The 20,962-nt window shown below is 49.6% G+C and overlaps 1 protein-coding gene across 1 annotated transcript; it reads right to left on the reverse strand.

Annotated features, from left to right (window-relative positions):
• Positions 1-28: 28 nt before the first annotated feature.
• COPG1 (COPI coat complex subunit gamma 1) lies at positions 29-20,600 on the reverse strand. The gene is made up of 24 exons (XM_072875726.1): positions 20,448-20,600; positions 17,100-17,152; positions 16,216-16,296; positions 16,043-16,114; positions 15,131-15,210; positions 14,140-14,215; positions 13,891-13,983; positions 13,481-13,567; positions 13,172-13,329; positions 12,425-12,558; positions 11,582-11,649; positions 10,641-10,829; positions 10,079-10,174; positions 8,437-8,680; positions 7,982-8,057; positions 7,534-7,637; positions 7,300-7,425; positions 6,800-6,868; positions 6,287-6,429; positions 4,766-4,937; positions 3,672-3,769; positions 2,006-2,144; positions 939-1,037; positions 29-317 (listed from the first exon to the last, which is right to left on the reverse strand). The coding sequence occupies exons 1-24, from the start codon at positions 20,482-20,484 to the stop codon at positions 187-189; spliced, it is 2,625 nt and encodes an 874-aa protein (XP_072731827.1). The 5' UTR covers positions 20,485-20,600; the 3' UTR covers positions 29-186.
• Between the last annotated feature and the right edge of the window lie 362 nt (positions 20,601-20,962).

Consider the following 20,962-nt stretch of genomic DNA (forward strand, 5'->3'; position numbering starts at 1 on the left):
CAGGGACAAAGCGCTTCGTAAAAGCGGACCTTAAAAACGTCGTTATTTTATAGACAGAGCCCCAAACACAGCTGTACTGCAGAGAACACAAAAGCTGCTGTAGTGAACGCGATCCCTATGCTGCTGCCAGAGAAAGAAGCGTTGCCCGCGGGGGCTCGGTGTCAGGACAGTCCTGGAAAAGGCCGTTTATCCAACAGAGGCCATGATCACATCCACGGGGAGCTCCTCTCCGCTGCGGGCGGTGACCTGCATCGTCACGGTGTCGGTCAGGACGAGACGAGACCGTACCAGGAGGTCATGGCCACCCCGGAACACACCTGGAAGGGAGAGCGGGAGGAAGGGGTGAGCGCGTTGCGGGCCGCCCTCCTCCCCTGCAAGCCTAAAAATGAACGCTACTGCTTGGCAGGGGCAGGTTTCCCCATGTGTAGTCTGGCAAATCCCCAGCGCTGGGCCAGGAGGGACCCTCGAGCAGCGCATTTTTCATTCGTTATAACATACCTGGGACTCTTGCTACTGTAAAACTCATGAAAGCAAAGTGTAAAATAAACTCCAGCTGAAGAGAGATCCAGGCACTCCTTCAGCGACTACCAGCCACTCGTCTAAGAGCTCCGGTACACATCCATTTCGGATGTATTACATCCTCCACAGGCTCACTCCAACCCAGGATGCCACAGATGATGAAGACAGCAAATTCCACCCAGCTGAGCCTGGGGCTGATCCCAGCATCCCCCCACCACAGCACCCTCCCCGATCCCAACACAGCTGCTCTGCACTTGCGGAGACAGAAACCATGGCAGGGACAAGCCTCCAAATTCTACGTGGAGCACAGCAGGCTCTATCAGAAACTCCTGCTCAGATTTTGAACAGGCAGCTCCGTGCAACCTCCCAAAGAGCTGCTACTCATGCTACTCGAGCAGAGACCTCACCCCACAGCTCACCTGCCAAGTACAGTGTGTGAGAGTTCTTGTTATCTGGCACTTTATCTGATCGCTCACAAGGCTGCATCCCCAGGAACTTCACGATATTACTAACTGCCTCTGTTAAGAAAAAATAAATAAAACGGGCTCCATGTCATGGCTGTCTTGACAGGGACACACAAAGAGCATCTACAGGTGACTCAAGCCCTCCCTGCACGCTAGGGTTCATGTTCCTTGTACTGAGGGACACATAGCATCGGCCAGAATTGTGATTTTAGAGGCCACCACGGAGGCAAAGGCAACATGCAAAAAACCCACCGCCACACGGCGGTTCTGTTATCTGATGCAGCAAAGGTGCAACAGAAACAGGAGGGTGAATGAGTCAGACAACGGAAGTCGGAGAGTGCAACCCTGACAGCCAGCTTGCTTCTCTGGGGACAGATGCAGAGGGAAGGAGACACCTCGCAGGCCTTCAGGAGGAATTTGAAAAGGCCTCAGGAAGGTATTTCAAGCCCAAAGCACTGGGCAAGGAAGCACAGAGATGGCTACAGGACAAGGACACCCTTCTAAGCCATCAAAAGGACCGAGTTTTTACAGGCTTCTCAGGAACAACAAAAGGAGTCTTTAATACATGATGAAGGAGAAGAGGGCTTACACTACAAGCCTGCCCACCAACCTCATGTCTTCTGCTTTATGCATCTCTCTTTATTGGTCTCGAGTCCTAAGGTCAGAGCATCTCCTCCTTTCACAGACGGAAGGTGGGAGCTCACAGCTGAACTATGGTCTGTCTGCCTGGGAGGGTAGAGCGCGAGAGCAAAGCAAGATGTTCTCTTGCCTCCCACAATCCAACCTGGTCTCCACAGGGCCCAGAATATTCATTTGTTTTTTTTTTTTTGAAACCTGAACTAACTTGTTATTACAGTAACCGTAGCTCCACATTTAACAGCTTTGGTGAAGTTACTTGTGAAGGGTTTTGCCCCATTAGCCTTTCTGTGAGAGATCTAAAGTGAGCCAGACTGCACCTCTGGACTTTGCCTGTTGGAGAGAGAGAAATGTTAAGAGCTCTGCTGGCTCAGGCACCCCCTTACCTTCAAGGGTTTTAATAGCAGATAAAGTAAAGGTCTCTTCCTTTTCATACTCATCACCCACTTCATCCCAGGCTGCTCCAAAGTTTGGCTTCAGAACTCGCTGGATGTGATCAGCCACTGTTACCTCCAAATCTTCAAGCTGGTGGTAGAAGAGGTTCAAATGAAACATGGTTGTTCCTAATTCTGCTCTCTCCAGAGTGAGCTTTAGACTGGATTCCCTGAGATAAGGTGAGTGTAGGAGACAGCTTCTCACTTCCACTCATGAAGGTGTCACAGCGAGCCCTGCCCCTTCTGGTTCGCTCAAGCAAACATCACTTGGTTGAGGAACTGCTTGGCCTGGGAAAGCCACTGGTCATGCCATTTCCAGGGTTTACAAAGCAGGTTCCCGTTCTGAGCACAGCCCTTGGCCTGACAGAGATCAAATCACTGGACAAACATCCAAAACAGAGGACAAAAGCTAAGAAACAGCTGCTTGTGCTCACACAGATGCAGCATTTGCTTCCCTGGAATGGAATGCACATAATTTCTATTTTGCCTTTCTGGCCCATCATTTTGTAGGCTGCTAATGTACAGTGAGACACCGTCAGACACTTGCTATCGCCTAACGGTGTGTGCCAGGTTAGCTAAACTGCTGCTGTGACTACATCTGCGCAAGGCAGAAGTGGGCTTGTCCCTCCAGAGCATGTATCGAAGAGCAGTCAGTGCCAGAGCTGACTAGACACCAGCCTTGATTCGTTTCAGCCATCGCTGCAGGACAGAATCTCCTCCTGATTCTAGCGGGAACACATAGAAGAGTTTGAGTATCACTCAAATGCCCTGGTGACTGGTGGGAAGCAGAGAGAGGGGTTAATCTTGCATGTTCCTTTGGGAAAAACCCTCCCCGCTCCTCCTGGGAGGATGCTGTGTCCTCAGTGACTCACTGCACAGCAGTGCCTCTAATCAGATTCGCAGCAGTGACAGGCAACGCACAGAAAACAGCTTCTGCAGCTAACAGGGCAAGCTGAGGTTGTGTCACACCACCTCTTCCTCTCTGGAGGGTAAACACCGCCCTCTGTGAGCCAGTCCTAGTTTCTGACCACACATAAGTTCAGCTTCTTCCTTTGTGGTACAACGGCCGTCCTGGAAACGGCAGAGCCTGGAAGAGAGGTGCTTCTGCAGCATCAGTGCTTTCATCAGTCTCGGTTCTGGGGAGGGAAGAGGCCCACCTTCCCCAGAGCAAGAACAAGGACGGCAATCTGCCTGTATCAGGCAAGCCACCAGGCAATTAACTGTGCCATCACAGAGAGCAATTCATGGAGAACAAAAGATGTCCAACGGCCTTCTGTCTCCACAAACCTGACTGTGCAAGTGCTGGAGCCCGTAGGGCACAGCCAGCCAAGCCTGGAGGACACACCATGGCCTCCCAAAATACAAGTATCCTGCACAGTCAGGTGTCTGCCTGGAGAGCAACAGGAGGATACTCCAAACAAGACAAAGCAAGCTCTCCAAACCCACATCTGCATCCTGGGACGGACACCACAGAGACAGCAAGAACCCGCTCTTCACACGATGCTGCCCACATCAGTGTCAGTGGTGACATAGTTGCTTGTAGGGATCTGAGTAGAGATCACAAAACCCCTCAAAGTGACTGCAGTTTCTGTGATCAGGTACACGCCCAGCTCCTTACCACATACTCATCCTCATAACCCTCGTCGTCCGTCTCACCCGTGTTCGGATCACAGTCCTTGACAGTGAACTTCATCATGCAGCTGAAGGTACAGGCCACTGGAGGTGGGGGAGGCAAAGGCAAAGCTCATGTTACCACCAGGTCTGCAGTCCTCTGCAGCAGAACGGGGCTGGGAAACCTGGGGGAGCTGGGTTCTCCCCCTCACTGTCAGCAGCACAGGCTTAGCCAGTGACCTAGAGAGGGCTCTCCGACAGTTTCTGTCTCTCAAGGACAAGGTATTTATTAGTAATATTAAGGCTAGCAAACAGTGATAAAGACAGGCTGACGATGGTTGTATAAGACCATAATCCTCAGATCAAGTGCTATTACTGATGAACCTCAAGTTGTGTTGGGAATACTAACTAGACATGTCCCACCAGCGCCCTGTGAAGAGGCAAGATCCTTATCTAGAGACGGTTCATGCGCCTCTGAAATGAAAGCACCTTGCGCTGCAACACGGCAGCTGATTAATACCACTCGGCTGGGAGAGGAAACAATGACTCATCCCCGAGAAGATGGGCACTGCTGGGTGAACAGCAGCAACACACACAGGTGAGCAGTCCCAGAACACAAACCAGGGAGACCAAAGCACAGGTAAGGCCTGGTTTGTGTTCTGGACAGTGACAAATGAGGGGATGGCAGTTCAAATAGGCATCCCTGAAATTCTAGCAGTTTGTCTGAAATACCCCTTTGCTACTCAGAGCATCTGGGCACTTTACAAGTACTAGCCTCCCCACATACTAACACAAAGAACAGACAGGCTAAAGGACACACCAGGGTGCACAGGAGATAACTCAGCGGAGAGCGGAATGCTCATCTGCCAGCTCTCATAGCCTGACTCGACAATGCTACAGCACAAGGGAACCAGGAGGGGAGAAGGGAGGCCTGACAGCCCCGAACAGCAAAGAGAAGTCATGCTCAGCATCACTCAGGGCTGCACCCACACACAGGCTATAAATATCTGGCTAGGATGCAAGGTAGAATGTGTGGGGGCGAGCAATACGGTACGCTTAATTTGGGGGATGTCAGGAAAACACAGAGGGTGAACTGTTTACCTGCTGTCGGATCCTCTTCAGACAGTGCCACCAGCGTGTAGCAGGTACCCGGCTGGTTGTACACCAGGGTTTTGGCAGGTACGTAGCCAATGACCTCATACCCCTCTGTTGGCTCCATCTGCACCGTGACATTCTCCAGGATCTGATCATTCAGGGTGTTCGTGCAGTCAAACTAAACAGGGAAGGGGAAAGCAGCAACAGCTTGAAGCTGCTTGCTATAGATCTAATAGCAGACTCACTTGAGGCAGAGTGGGAGCGTGGTGTCAACTTGTGAACCCCTAGCTCTTTGTGTTTCAACAGTGCACCCCACTATCAGCTGGCTAGTCACAGGGCTCATGCATTTGAGCAACCGTGACTAAAAACTACTCATCTAAATGCTTTAGGGGAGAAACTAAAACCCTGCAGGGGACTCCAGTGGTCCAGCAAACTTCTTTTTTTAAGGAAACAACACTTAAAATGAACCAGCACACAGCTATCCAATGCCTGCCCTCTGCAACCCAGGCAGGAGCAGAAATTTAGTGAGGGCAGGAATGCGTCAGCTTCTGCCTCCTTCAGTTCACCAGTTTTTCCTCTAAATGTACTTCATCCTTTCTCCCTGGATGGTAACTCCCAGGTTAACTCTTTGCTGTATGGAAATGCGAGTACTGTGTTGCCTACATCTTCTCACTTAATGCTACAGGGACACAGTGCCCCACAGCAGATGGTAAGATGATCCTTTGCACAGCTCAAACCAGGGATAGTCTGAGCAAGTTTCAGCAAGCTCGACGGTTTCAGCAAGTCTAAACTTGCTGATTTGACTTCGTTCCAGCTGCAATGACAAGTCACTCAACCTCATACAATTGAGTCTGGTGGATGGACAACAGAAACAAAGATCAAGCCCTATGAGGGCTGTGTAAGCAGTTCTGAGCTTTTGAGGAAGGAGCTGGCTAAGGACAAAACACTGCTGCTCACGAGCTAGCGTAGGACTCGCTGTGCCTTGAACTCCCCGAGGCCCAGGCAAAGATGCTGGCACATCAATCCTAACATCTCACGTGTAGCAGCGCGGCAGTACAGCCAAGGCCAAGACGTACAGAAAAAAGCACCTGTACTATACAGGCTAAAACTAAACGTAGGGGATGAGGAGCTCTCCCCCACCATGTCTCTTTCTTGGGTACCCTTTTCAGCCTCTCAGATATAGTAAGCTTCACTCTTTTATGCCCAAACCACGTGCTTGGGGACCCTGAGGAAAGAACACAGCTCCCCTTGCCAACTGCTCAGTGAGAATAGCCCCATCTAGTGCTTATTCGATTTATTTTGGCTGTACATGTAAGCACTGTTCAGCCACCCACACACACACACACACGCTCCCTAATTAATTTTTCTGGGGCTCTACTGCCCTGGATGAGAAAGTAAGGACTCCTCATTGCAGTGACGTGCTCTGAACACAAATATCCCTGAGCTATTTCTTCCCAGTGGAGCTGTTAACTGGTCAGGAGCTTATTTTCCAGTCCTCTTTCAGCACCACATGCCATAGCTACCCACCTGGAACACCATGTGGCTGACAAATGTGTGCTTGGTGCAACGAACCACGTACTCCGTCTCCAGCTCTGTCAGGGCGACAGGCTCTGGGGAAGACTTGAAGAGTGGGCCCAGTCCCCGAAACTCTGGGATCGCCCCCAGTTGCTCTGAAACAGAGGACACAGCAACCATTGCCTTCCCCCACCCACAGGAAGGTGTTAACAGTTTCAAAGCCCTTGTTTAAGTTGCCAGAGGCTGCTGCAGCAAGAAACTATCCATCAATCATCCATAAACATTCACTAGGGACTTTTAAAATTAAAGGCAGAGTCATCCTTTACCCACATCTATTGCAAGACAGAAAGAACAGGACTGCAGGCACCCCCATCCCCCAGGAGTAAACAGTTGACTTAAAGTTGGCAGCCCATGTCATTCTCTGAAAGGAGAGGGGAAAAAGCCAGAGGGGCTAAGGCAGGCTCAGCAAGAGGTGGCTATATTGTTCCCACACACAGGCACAGGACAGGTCTTGCATCAGTTTACCTTGGAATATTTCTTGCCGTGTTGCTGCCACCTTCTCTGGCTGTTTGACTACAGCAACAGGGGCATTTTCTGCAAAAGAAAAAGAAAACAAACAAAAAAACCCAAAAAGATTTGAAGGTGAAGAGTAAGAAGTAACTAAATCAGAAAACAGATCAATGTCTGGAGAGGGATTTGACTAAGGAAAGGAAGGGAGCTCATTTCTCAGCTTGCTATGGACTAGGCACCCATATTTAGCTTCCTAAACACCTCTGGAACTGCAGCAGCTCCAGTGAGGATTACCAACTATTACTATTATTAGCAGTTGGACTAAACCAGAACACTAATGTGGGAGCAACCAGATTTGCTGGCCTTAGTCTTCACAGAAGATGTAATCCCACAAAATTCAAATAGGATGGAGCTCAGCAATTCCCCGCAAGCCCAATGCAGTCTGTTGTCCGGGGGCTGGAGCTGCAAGAGAGTTACTAGCAGTTTGGACCAGCATTCAGGGGACTGCTCCTCACCTGCTCTTTGCTCGACGATAGGAGCTGTTGCCAAAGGAACGGATTTCAAGTCAAAGGGTTTCTCGGAGGGCTCCAGGGTGTACTGATGCAGAGCCCTCTCCAGGCCAGGGATAGACACCGTCAAACCTGGGGACAGAAGGGACAGGTCACTGAAACCACAGATCATGCCAGCTCTTTGTCACTTGTTAAACCAGGAAAGAGGTGCAGACTTGTTTTGAGGACTTCCTGCATTACCATTCAGGATGTAGCCAGCATTGAGGGCTTTCTGCTTCTGCTCCAGAACATTCAGGTAGAAGGTGGCTCTGTCTCTCACTTCGTTGTCATCATCCATCACACACCTGAAAGGGAAGGGGAAAGCTTTCTTCAGTGCAAGGCAGCAGAGTCCACATGAATGAATCCAGGTGATTAAGCCACCTGACAGGGCCAGAAAGAACACGCCACAGGAGACAACCAGCAATCTACTAGTAATTGTATTAGAAAAGCAACCATCCCCCACACTTGGCTTCTGTCTGCTTTGTGGTGCTGGATGCAGTGGTGATCCCATCACAGGATCCCAGGTACCCACTGCACCTTCTCAGATCCACAGGTAGAAGAGACTAGACATGCATGGGGATGCTAACAAGCTCTCAAGTGAACAGGGTTTTTCACCCAGGATGTTGAGAAACTCTGAGGTACAACTCACCTTTTCAGTAACACCAAGATACTGGGTAACATCTCCTCATTCTGGGCTCCAAACTTGGCCAGGGCACTTACAGCACCTGTAGCACAAGTCATGAAAACAGAATTAGAAAGCAAAGAAATCAGCTAAAGTTTCCTCTGTTTCTTGGCCTTGATCAAATGCCACGTCAGAGATGCTACCACTAGTATAAAGCATTACTATGACTAGAAAGAAGCAGATGTATTACAGCGAAGTGCCTGCAAACCTCCTCTGTCTAGTTTCAGAGTCACTGCATCTCCCTCCCCATTTCTCAGCTGCAGGCCACCTCTTCCATCAGTACTACTGCAGGATCTTTGCTGTGGAAGATGATCTGCTCAGGACTAGAGAGAATCACAATCCTCAAAAGCAGAGGTGTTCATACACTGTATTTCCTTGAAGATCTGTCATAGGGCAGACAGTTTTCCAGGTCTCTCTCTTACCTGCCCGGACTTCTTCATGCTCCAGGACAACCCTGTTGTAGATGAAGCGAATGTATTTGGAGGGGTTGTTGGTTTTGGGCCCTTCCTGCCCCAAGAGGTGGAGGATACGAGTGGCCAGCACAGTGAACTCGCAGTCCTCGATGAATTCGCAGAGGTGAGACAGGCCTGTCTCTTTGCTCTCTGAGTTCTCCTCAATGATGCTGATGATGCAGTCCACGATGGCTCGCTTGTATTCAAAGCCACCCTAAGGAGCAAAAGGGAACGGCTCAGCTGGAAATCTTGAAGTATTTCAGAGACTCTGAACTAGCCAGACAGGAAAGAATTTCCTTCGAAAAGGTCACTCACACTCAGTGCTTCTAATCTGTGTTTGAAAGGAGAAGGGCAGTAATGCTGCCCCCACTTTTGACCCTCTTTACACCCAGAGGGCCAGCTAATATTCGAACTCTCTTGCCAGCTCCCTTCAGAATGGCTGCAGTGAAGAGAAAAACATGTCCTAAAGAGGGTAAAATAATCCATCCCCCTGAAGGATTTACATCTCCTTCAAAATCCTCTGCTGCTAGAATTAGTGCATAAAAACAGCCATATGGGAGGAGAAATAAACCCAACCCTCTCCCCTTTAGCACCAGACATCTGAGGATGAATCACAAGAGAAATATATTAAGGATCATATCTGCCACAGCAGGACCCAGCAAATAGCCCCATTAGTGTGGGAAGACAGGCAATCAATACCTCCCCAGGCACACCCCACAACCTGACGGGCGTTAACGCTTGGTTATCTTCAGACATTATTTACTAGCGTCCTCAATACACACCAGGGGATTAAACTGCACACTATCCTCTGCCAATTACATGCACAGTGCTGGGCTTTTGGGGGATCTTTCTGGAGCTACTTTAGATTTAAAAAAAAAAAAAGCTTTAAAACAGAATGGTTTGAACTACAAAACCACATTCGAAATGATACCATCCACCCACAGAAAATCTGGGAAAGGAGAACGGTCCATTTTTCACAGGAGCAAAATGAGATGCTCTGGTTTGTTTCCAAATGAGAGGCTGTAATTGGCAGAAAGTGATGTCAGAGCAAGCAGTGGTGCCAGCTGTGTTGCAGGCATGTTAGCTCGTTTAGAAACAGCCTCAGCAAACCTCTGTAAAGCTGTCTTTCTGCAATTTATGTCTGACTGAATGCAGAGAATGGTTATAGGTACTCGTGATCCCTTCACTCCCACAGCACAGAGAACAGAACAAAAGTGGTCCCGTGTCATCAATAAATAGGTTGTTATCGAATCTTTGTGTACAAGACAAAACTTCTTGGAATTTGCTGTCAAAGTATAAAAGAAAGCTGGTTCAAATGTGAAACACACATGGACTGCCAACAGAACTGCTGTTGCCTGCATTTGCTTTGAGAGTTAATAAACCCCCAGAAAAATCAAAGAATGAAAACCACATTAAAAATATGCCTGGCAGTATGCGTATAACTGTTGTGCACAGCTGGCCATTTCTGCCCGTCAGACTGCAAGCCTTTTAGAGAGAGGCTCTTACTGCACAGCGTTATCAGTAAAAGCTTGACTCTCACAGAGGGCACTGTGCAGTCCTGCAGTTCATGCATACAAACAAGGAACACAAAGTAGTTGTCCTGCAAACTTACCTCTTCCCGAAGCATAGTGAACAGAAAGTTCATGAGGACGGCGTGTTTGCGAGGATACTTCTGACACAGTGCATTGATGGCCTGCACCACTACAACCTGGAGGAAAAGGGGGGCAAGTAAAAAAGGATTCTGTCTCACCAGGCAGGAAAAAATAGTTGAATTGTGTCAATTTTGTGCTGGTCCCTAGCCTGGAAACTACGGTTTTGCCTCTACTTATCCAATGAATGCAGTTCCAGGAAGTACAATACTAGGAATTGGAGGAGTCTTTATGCACTGGCCAGCCCCTAGCAAAAGCCCACACGCACTGGAAAGAAGAAAAAGAGATTTAATTCTCAAATGGCATCTCCCCAGAAGACAGCATGTGACTTTGGAGCTGGGTGCTGTATGACCGAGGCATGGCTTAGGCCGATAGCCTCAGATTCTTTCTCTTCCCTGCAAATACTCTGCAGCCCAGCTCCTGCAAGCAGCTCCATGCAGGTTTCAGAGTGCACACACAAACGTGGACAAAGACCAAGGGGTTTCCTCAGGAACCTGCGTGTCCCTCCTCCTCCCACTTCCTTACTTTGAACTCATCTGAGATTTCTGACATGAAAGAGGAGATCTGCTTCATGAGCCGGTCAATGCTGCTCTCACTGCCCGTTTTCAGCAGCGTGGTGATGGCTAGGGTGGCTATGCTGCGGTTGGAGTCTGTCACAAGGTTCTCCAGGTCTAGATTACAGGCAGTCACAGCGGATGGGTGCTTCATGGCCACCTAGAGCAGAGAAGGAAGAGCGGAAATCACTCAACAGATGCAAAAGGCCCAGCTGGCAAAACCCTCCAAGTCTCTATAAGCTCTCACTCCTTCCTGTAAAAATAAATGCTACAGACCATACATGAGGGTCGTCTCAGACAAACAACTAATCTGAGGTTAAAGTAACAAGCTCTTTCTTCCTGCAGAATTGCATCTCTTGCTGGAAGAAAAGCAGTAGTAATAAAGAATCTTTTACTATTTTCAACTCTCTCATTTTCCTCTATATATTAAGAAAAGAAAGCTATGAACTCCCAACAAAAACTCAGCGAGCCTAGCTGTGCAGAACAGCTTTGTGGGTGGAAGCACAGCAGTTACCAGACACTGCCATTCTGCCTTTTTCTTTTTTAGAGTTTACAAGGTCAAGGGAAAAAAGCTGGAGCAAAGATTGCCACGGAGCAGGCAAGAAGCAGCATCAAGGTTTGATCCCTGTTTTACAAGGAGCTCCTTCACCACGGGAAGCTCAGAAGGGAAAGCAGTAACAGGTAAGACCAGTGACACTCTTAGAGGGACCTGTGAAAATGATTGCTTTTTTTCCCCCCCCCTTCTGTAAAGTGTTCTTTGAGGTTTTACTCCACTCATAAAGCAATGATATGTAAGGCTGTAGCCCAGGTTATTCACACAAAATCATCACAATCTGGCCCCCTTTCTCTTCTGAAGTCTGCACCTCCCTGCATATGAGAAACTATTACAGCTCCCAAGAGACCGGCTCCTACCTTGTTGAGGGTACGGACGGCTGCATATCTCAGTGCTGCTTTCGGGGAGCTGCAGAACAGCTGCAAAACTGCAAGGCGGGAAAACCAACAAAGGCAGACATTTAGGCAATCTATTATTGAGAAGCGTTTCATACCTAAAGCAAGAGCTTCAATGAAGAGACAGCTGCAGACACAAGATAACTAGAAGCATGCTTAAGAAGCAACTGTGAATTTACCAGCTTCCCCCCTCCCTCCCTGTTGCCCCCTTTGCCACACATCCCTGCTGACAACTAGCTCGTACCCACCTCCCTCTTTCCACGGTGCTGCTGTCCTTCGCTCCCCTCGAAAGCCAATTTCATCACCTTGTCATCCTTCCTATTAAGTCCATTTGAACTGCTGTTCTCCATTTCTATGCAAACCCTGTTCCTTTCGCAGGGCTGGCCCATGAAGGGCACCCTCCCTGTGCAGAGAGGTGACACACAGCCTCCCTACCTGCCAACAGTCCCAGCTCAGGATAACCTTTGGACTGGACTGAGCTGGCAAGGCAGGACCCCAACACCTTGGCTTCTTGCACAGTTACACTCAGTCTAAGGCAGGGAAATTCATCAGTTAGAATTCAGCCCTGTTTCACAGGACAAAAAAGACCCCTCCGGTAACCCACACTTGAACACACCAGGCAAATACCTTTACAGGAGCAAAGCTATTCACACACCACAGGCTCTCAGCAGCAGCATAAAGCAACAAAGGGCACGGCAGCATTACAAGCCTGAAACTACACACGGTCCTTGTTTCTTGGGGTAATCCGCAGGTGTCACCACCGCAGGCCCATAGTCCCCTCGCCAATGCCATGAGTGCCACATTTACCCGAGACAGCCGGAGCCAGCTCTTTGGCAGTGCAGTTGGGCAGGTTAACAATGGCAGATGCTGCTTCGTAGACCACCATCTCATGCTTGTTTCTTAGGCAGCTCTCGATGAAATCAAACAAGGGGCTATCACGGCTAAAGGACAAAAAACCCCACAAGAATGAATTAAAACAAAGGTGCTAACAGAAATAAAGAATCTGGCAGCAGAAATGGGCAGGTCCCATAGCCCGTGTAAAGGTAAAAGCGGCTGTAAGTCCACTGTCCCCAGATTTTGCAGTGGTCATTATACTGTACTTCCAGCACACTTGGCCTGGAAGCCAGGCTGCCTTCTGAGAAGACACCCTCTGCCTTACAGGCTAAAGGGAATCTCCCTCAGCCCTCACATACCGAGAGTCAACTGTACATACCACAAGTCTTATCCAGCAGGAAGCCACATAATTACAGAAGACAGAGAAAATGAAGTAGAATATCTCAATAAAGAACAGCTATGCAAAACAGTCCAGAGAAACAAGAAAGTATTTGATGTGCCAGCACACAGATAAGACTCACAGAAGCCATCTCATAACTACCATGAAAGCATGCTGTATTTTCTCTGCTGCCTTTTAACCAACAATAAGAGGGTAGAAGCTGCATGCTGCTCTTCAAAGACAGAAATAATTGCCCTCACAAGACGGCAAGTGAGCCTGCAGGAGGAGATGGAAGCAGGACCGGAGGAAATTCTTCCAGCAGGGCAAAGGAGCCCCCTCACCTGCCAGCCTCTTCCTCCAGCAGCTTGCTGGCTACTCGAATCATCATGCAGTAGGCAAACGGCGACTTCAGGCCGTGGCGCGTGAACTTGCTGAGCATCTTGTTGACTGCCAGGCGGTCATTCTTCCGCACATGGTAGAGCAAGCCCAGAGCATGATACTGTGCAGGGAAAGAGATCGTCACAAACCCACAGTGTGTTCCTTCCACTTTTATCCCCTCTGTTGCCCAAAAGTGCCTGGCTGAGCTCTAGCAGTTTGCTCCACTCCCAGCTGCTGCTTGCTATTCCCTGTGTTGGCAGCGGGTTTCCTACCTGCACCATGATATTGTCACTGGAAGCTGCCTCCTGAGCCTCGTTCACCCAGCGTTTTACCACATCATAACTGGTCTTGAGCAGGTGCTGGGGGAGAGACAAAGCCACAGACAACCCATGAGAGAAGAATGGAGGAAGCTTTGGGAATCACAGCTGATATTAAGAAGCAGCAAGCCTTCCCCATGATGGCACTGGCAGCAGCAACTTACAAAATAGCAGAGGATCAGCATGCAGAGACCTGGCCATGATGGCTGTGGCCTCAAGAGGTCGACGATATCCCACAAAGTCAGCACCAATCCCTCAGTTCACTAAGACTGAAACCCTGAAACTCCCAAGATGTCCAATCCCACCACAGATGACTGCTTCCCAGCTTGACTGTCCTTCAGGCCCACCCTGCGGGGAGTACATACCAAGGAGGACACCAGAGCAGAGCTGGATACACTTGGCACTTTGTCAACAATCGCCTGCTTCATGTAGCGCTCGATAGCCTGCAACATGGTACTCTGCAGGGAGAGGGAAACAACAGCTGATATGGATAAGCCGTTAGGAGTGTGAAAGGGGAGATGCAAAGGCATGAAAAGCAGAGTGAAAGGTGGGATGGGGTGACGTAGGGAAAGGTGAAGGGCCTGGGGCTGCCCCAAGGGAAAAGCAGCACTTACATCAGTGATTTGACAGAGTGCTCTCACAGCAGGGCCTCGGTAATTGTCATCCTTCCCAGTCATGTCTTTGGTTAAGCTGGTTGAAAACAGGAAGCTCTCAATACTGCACTCCTGAGCCAGCAGCTCTCAGGTGCACACACAGTGCACACAGAGCAGCAGGCAGCCAGGATCACAGCTGAATGCCAAGCAGGCAACCGCAGGTCTCGGGCAAGTCCCACCGGGGTGGGAAGGCAGGAGGAAAAGATCAGTGCTCGGGTTCCAAGCCCATCAGTAGGCTGTACGAGCTCCTGATCACCGCGGGAGGCTGGAGTGCACACACATGCTCCTGAGCCATTTGCCTTCCTTACTGAAGGCTCATTCCTGCCCTTTCCCCAGGATCCTGGTCAGTGCGAGACCACCTATGAGGGGACGGGAGTTCATCACATCGCAGCACTTGGGACTGGATTCTGCCTGCTGCATGGCCTCGGCCCTCAGCAGACCCTGTACCCTCATGCTCCTGTCTCCTGATATGGCAGCGGCCTTTCAGTGGGATGAGCAGCAATTCAGGAATGACTCACAGACGGAATTTTGTTCCCCGGCAAAGTCACATCCTGTGCTGCTAAAGGAGCAATAAATCCCTGCCTACCTGTTGAAAGCCTTGGGATTTATGCCAGAAATCTTCAAAAAGCTTCAAGGCATTCAGACAGGAAAGTAGGAGTTAATGAAACAGTCTTTTGCAAAAGGGAAAAAACCAGCAGTGCTGCCATATCGTGTAACCAAGAGACAATCCAAACACCCATGGGCATGGGATGTGGGGACGCAGCACTTTTCACATACATCACTAGGAGTCTGTATTCTAATGGCCTCTTTTAAAGGAAAAATTTTTCCTCACCAAGGGCATTCCCTATCCCCACCCTGCTTAGGGACTACAGTTATGTCCAAGAGGTTGGACAGGCATTACTGGAGGACACGTGAATATAACAGTAAGAAAAGCAAAGTGACTGAGACTGACCTGCTAGTAACAATGATTACATCTTCTGCAATAGAAGACATCTCTTTGATAGTCAGGTAACACATCCGGCGAAGAGTTGGCTGACAAGGAAAGAGGGAAGACAGACATCAGCTGAGAGGATCCCGGATAGGAAGGGATCTCAGTTTTCCCTGCTTCCATGATTTTATTGTGAAGATCAAGAACCTGATACCTTCAGAGCGCCCCGGTGCCCAAGTGTAAGAGAGGTACAAAACCCATATTAATTAACAAAACACCTTGTCCTCTTCTAAATCCCTCAATCTTAGGGTGAAGCTGCAGAGATACCAGATTTAGCTGGACCTACAGTTTCATGTTTCACTTGTCATTCACATGAACAAAGAGAAAAGCTTGAAATCATTAGCTGAAGGCACCCTGTTGCTTCAAAACCAAGAAAGCAAGCAATTTATATTCCTGAGCCTGGGGATTTCTACACTGGTCTCATGATTTTAATGCTCTGTGGTTTGGAGGACCACAAGTGATGGTACTACTGCTGTGGGTAGGTACTAATTCCTAGCCTCCTCCAGGACACACTGTTGTTGACTCTCAGCAGGAAGCAGGATCTTTTAATGCTGGGCACAAAGCAGAGTGTATTCTAGCTGATTATATGCTTAATCTGTGCCTAGCACAATCTCAAGAGTTAAACAACAATTCAGAGGGAGGAATCTCTGTCTCAAGAACTGAGAATGCTTCAGTCAGGCTGCTACAAGATCTGGAAGGGCTAGGAAGCCGATGTCTGTTTCTAAACTTTCATCCTACTCTTCCCACTCAGATCAGGTAGCTCCAGAAGGACAGAAAAGCTGATTGTATAAAAAGGCACATCTCGAGGCTGAAAAAGACACCGTTGACAACTTGTTCCACCAGATAAATACAGCAGAAAACAACAAGCAGACTTACATCATTGGACTGAAACAGCTTGGTCATAGCAAAGAAGGATTCGGTAGCTTCCGTGACACCAAGGTGCTCCCCCTAGAAGATGTTTGAAAAGAAGGAAGGAAATCCCATTTACCACAACCAGCTTCGGGCCTGCTGCAGGTGTCTCTTTATAGGTGTCATTTTCTCTCCCTTACCTGGTTTATGAGATACAGGATCTTGGTGAGGATGTGAGCACATTTTCGTGGGTTTATAGGAGTCTCATTAAACACCCGTGCCTGGAAGCAAAGCACAGATAAGGACGTTGACACCAGCGCACCCTCAAAAACACTGTCCTGTCTGGTCTCGGCCACCGATAAAAACAACAAATTGTGGGCAAGGTATGGCTTGATTCTTAATGACTTTGGATCAGATTTCCCCTCAATTCCTGTTAAACACGGTCCCCTTTTAAACAGCTGGTTCTACAGTCTCACCCTGGGATCGCAAATGCAAGTGCAATTAAGGTTTAAAGGCCAAATACTCATCACACTTTCACCCACACAAGTCTGGATCATGTGCTAGCTAAAACACTACTCTTCTGACAGATGTACGCTAGCTCTGCAAGGCTAACGGGAGCCAACACCATTCACAACATTGCAAACAAACAGCTAACACTGAAACAACAGGGTCTGGGGATCGAGAAGTTTATCTGCTGTTGAATAGAAAGGCATGTTTTCAGAGTAAAATCATAGACTATTCAATAACCACTCACACCCTGCTCATTAACTTTTCATCTACAAGAAACTCGGGGTGTCCGAGGCCAATTTCCCAACCTTTCCTCACCCTAGGGTGAGCTTTCCCAGATAATTTCATTCATTTTATTATTATTTGTAGTTTACAGTCTTTAATTTGTTACAGAGACCATTTCAGCCTTCCCCCTTCCTCCCTCCAACAATAAAATAAAAACTAACGGGAGCATTGCCCATTTCTTTCAGAGCTAGCAGGACTCTAACAAACCCCCACTTCCTTGCTGAAGTTCTCCAAGAGAGGGAGAGATTCTAGACAGAAAGGGGTAGACAAAGGAGAGCTTCTGAGGATTTACCTCTTGCAAGACTGCACTCTTCTCCAGGTGCTGGAATGGGTTGGAACCCCCACCTGCAAAATAAAGAGAGTAAAAGTCTTTCTGGGGATAGTGCTATGGGAAAGCAACTTTCAAACCATGCCCATAATCTAAAAACAGACTGAGCATTTTGTGGTAACTTTTTCATGAACACCAAGCAACCAGAGTTCCCTCTTTTAAGTGATATTAATTGGATGTCTTCACAGCAGTTAGGGAAGGCAGAGCAGACAGGTCATTCTTCGATTTGTCATCCCCCCCAGAAGTAACTAGCCATGAGCCGAGGTAGACTGATTAGCCGTAAAGTAACTGTGCTCCACTGTTATCCCCACAGACCTATTTCCAGCCCCTGGGCAGGGAGCTTGCTGACAGTTAGAGCGTCAGTAAGACAGGCCTAGAAACAAAAGCTCAGACAAAAAAAGGCATCGCTTGCCAGACTGTTGAGTCAGGAGTGCTTTATCCCTCCCTTATAAACCAATCAGAAATCCACCAGTAAAGTATTTTTGGCTCTACCACTAATTAAGAGAACAAGACAGCGGACTAGAAAGTCTGGACACAGAGTAACTTTCATTGTTCCACTTAATAGAAGAAATTATATTAAATAATTTAAAACCTCGCCAATTAAGGATGAAATAATCAGAGGGAAAAGCACTATCATTCTGCATGGCCTCTATTAGCTCGCCTCCTAAGCATTTATGAGCTGCAGCTTTTCAGAAGCTGCCAGTTATTGATAAGCAGGTTTTAATTAGTACCTATGTTCAGCCTGGCCCTGGGACAAAACACAGCCACTTCCAGCACAGTTCCAATGTTTAACAAGCCTGGTTCACTAGAAAGCACAGCTCCTGGGCCCAGCTCTGATCTGACCTGGGCCTGAAGCATCCTACGCTGGCACCAGGAGCCTTTGCAAGGGTAAGTCTTAAACTTGAAGGCAAACACGTCTGCACCCCGGCTCCTTCCCGTTCATAAACTGCCCTCCTCTGGCTCAGGAGAAGTTTGCAAATGCAGTAGGTAGCCAAACAAAGCACAGACACTTATGTGGGGTTGAGGAGAGCAGGAAACATTGGGAAAGAACAGAAACGATGTCTCTAGTACGACTGTGAACCAGTTCTATTATGAACATGTGAATGTGTTCCAAAAAACCTTCCTAGCAGCACAGTATTTCCCATGGCCCAGCATGTCTACAATCCCTAAATCAGCCATCAACAACAGAGCATCGCCTCTCTATCTTTCATAGTACTAAGGATCTTGAAATATATTGCACGTGAGGTCTTGACCCTCACAGCACCCTGCGTCAGAGTATTTTTCCATCAGAGGAGAAACAGACGCAGGAAAGGTAAAGGCTGTGTGTTCAGAAAGCTCCTAGTATTGGATGACTAACAACAATTTGTACTGATCTGCAGAGAAACAGTCACTGACCGAGCAAGGATCTCAGAACAATGACATGCCCAAAATAACATCTCAAAGTGCACTTCTGAGAGCCAGTGGAAGCAGCTCATCCAAGACTACCTAAACCATCCACGAAAAGCAAAGAAACAGAAGCCAATTAAGTGGACACACACACTCATCTCAACAAAAAGACTGTCCCGTTAGACTTTACGTGGAAAGAATGGGTATAAAAGGCCTGTAAATTCAGGGATGATGCCCTCCACCTAAGACCGGGAATGACAAGCACTCAGGCTACACATTTTGGACATATACACAATCCACAGGAGAAAGGCAGGTGCAGTAAATCCTAGGAATCTTCATTCAAAACAGAAGCAATGGGATGAGAAGTAAAGGCAATAGGGAAGAAAAAATGTTGGGAAGCATGCAAACAGCAGTGCCAGAAAGAAGAGCTCTGTGAGCTCTCAGTGTGAACAAAGTCAACAAGAGTCAGCATCATAATACAAGGAACTGCATCTCCTGCCAGCCTTGGACATAGGTAACGCAATACCTTGAAGCGTGCAGCAGGCGCAAATGAAGAATAGCCCCCAAAATGAAAGCCAAGAGCGATTCCCCTCCAACAGTTGACTCACTAAATCCTCCGCTTACCAAGACGTCACTGGAGGCTTTGGACAAGGGAAACAAGGGCAAAGCATTTAATGCACATTAAAATAAAAAGCAAGCACAGTCACACAGAACAATCGCTAAGATTTACGCTGAAACAATTCGCTTAAGGACGCACTGATTCGTTATGCAGAACAAGCTGCGCAGAAAGCTTTGTAGAAAGATGAAAAAGATACCACAAGGCACAACCATGAAAGTAAACACTGTCGTATCTAGCCTTGATTCCACCTGAATTACGCACCACATAAAATATCAACCTCTTCCTTACTACTCGGGCCTAAAGTTTTGAAAGGTCAAGAGATCACTTTGTGTTTCTTCAGCGCTCTCAGCCTTTCAGACCCACTGAAGCTGGCAGCAATCTTGTTGGAAGAGCAGACCATGTGTGTTGGAAAAGCAGCGCTAGAGACTACAAATTGGATTCCACCCTGCTTTAGCACCTGGCTTGAGAGGTGGGCAACTGTGAACAGAGCTAATATGCTCAATATTTAGTCTCGGACTCTGCACCTGCAGCAGGTATGGTCAGTGTGCTGTGCCAATGCAACAGGTTTAGCCTACAACCAACAGGTTGCAGCAGAGAGGAGGACGGCAGCAGGCTGCTCTAGTGCTTCCACGGTGCTTCCCACCGCGCTCCTGTGCACACCAGCCAGCCCCCGCTGCAACGCTGGCACCGAGTCTCCCCTCACAGCTCCCCCCTACCCACAGCGAGGGGGGGGGTGTCTCCCCTCACAGCTCCCCCCTACCCACAGCAAGGGGGGGGTGTCTCCTCACAGCTCCCCCTACCCACAGCAAGGGGGGGTGTCTCCTCACAGCTCCCCCTACCCACAGCAAGGGGGGTCTCCCCTCACAGCTCCCCCCCTACCCACAGCGAGGGGGGGTGTCTCCTCACAGCTCCCCCCTACCCACAGCGAGGGGGGGGGTGTCTCCCCTCACAGCTCCCCCCTACCCACAGCAAGGGGGGGGGGGGTGTCTCCCCTCACAGCTCCCCCCTACCCACAGCAAGGGGGGTGTCTCCCTCACAGCTCCCCCTACCCACAGCGAGGGGGTGTCTCCCTCACAGCTCCCCTACCCACAGCGAGGGGGTGTCTCCCTCACAGCTCCCCTACCCACAGCGAGGGGGGGTCTCCCTCACAGCTCCCCCTACCCACAGCGAGGGGGGTCTCCCTCACAGCTCCCCTACCCACAGCGAGGGGGGGTCTCCTCACAGCTCCCCCTACCCACAGAAGGGGGTGTCTCCCTCACAGCTCCCCCGGCCTCCCCTCACAGCCCGGCTCCCCCACCTCCCCTCACCCGACTCCTCGTCCTTCTTGTCGAACTTCTTCAGCATGGTGCTGCCGAGCGGCCCCTCTGTGAGGCCCTTCCCGCCCCGTGGCACTCCCGGTCCCGGTGCCAGTCCCAGTCCCAGTCCCGGTCCCGGTCCCGGTGCCGGTGCCGCCGCCCGCCCCTTCCTGCTCCCCGCCCCTTCCTGCCAGCCTGTCACTGCCGTCCCCGCCCGCCACACTGCGCAGGCGCGGCCCCGCCCTCCCGACGTGGCTCCCGGCTGCGGCCCGAGCCGCGGGCGTGGCTCGGGGGCGTGGCGCGGAGCGGTGACTGACAGGAGGAGAGGGCGGGGACCGAGCAGGAAGGGTGCGGTCTGATTGGCGGGGGCGGGGCTGGGGTCAGCACAGGGGCGGGGCCAGTAGTGGCATGGGGAACACTGGGAGCACTGGGAGCACTGGGAGTGGGGGGATGCGCTCGGCCGGGGGCATACACGGGGCGTGGGGGACAGTGGGGCTGGGGGGGGCACTGGGCGGGAGACACTGGAA

This window comes from Ciconia boyciana, chromosome 11, assembly GCF_034638445.1.
Source record: "Ciconia boyciana chromosome 11, ASM3463844v1, whole genome shotgun sequence".
Taxonomy (NCBI): Eukaryota; Metazoa; Chordata; class Aves; order Ciconiiformes; family Ciconiidae; genus Ciconia; species Ciconia boyciana.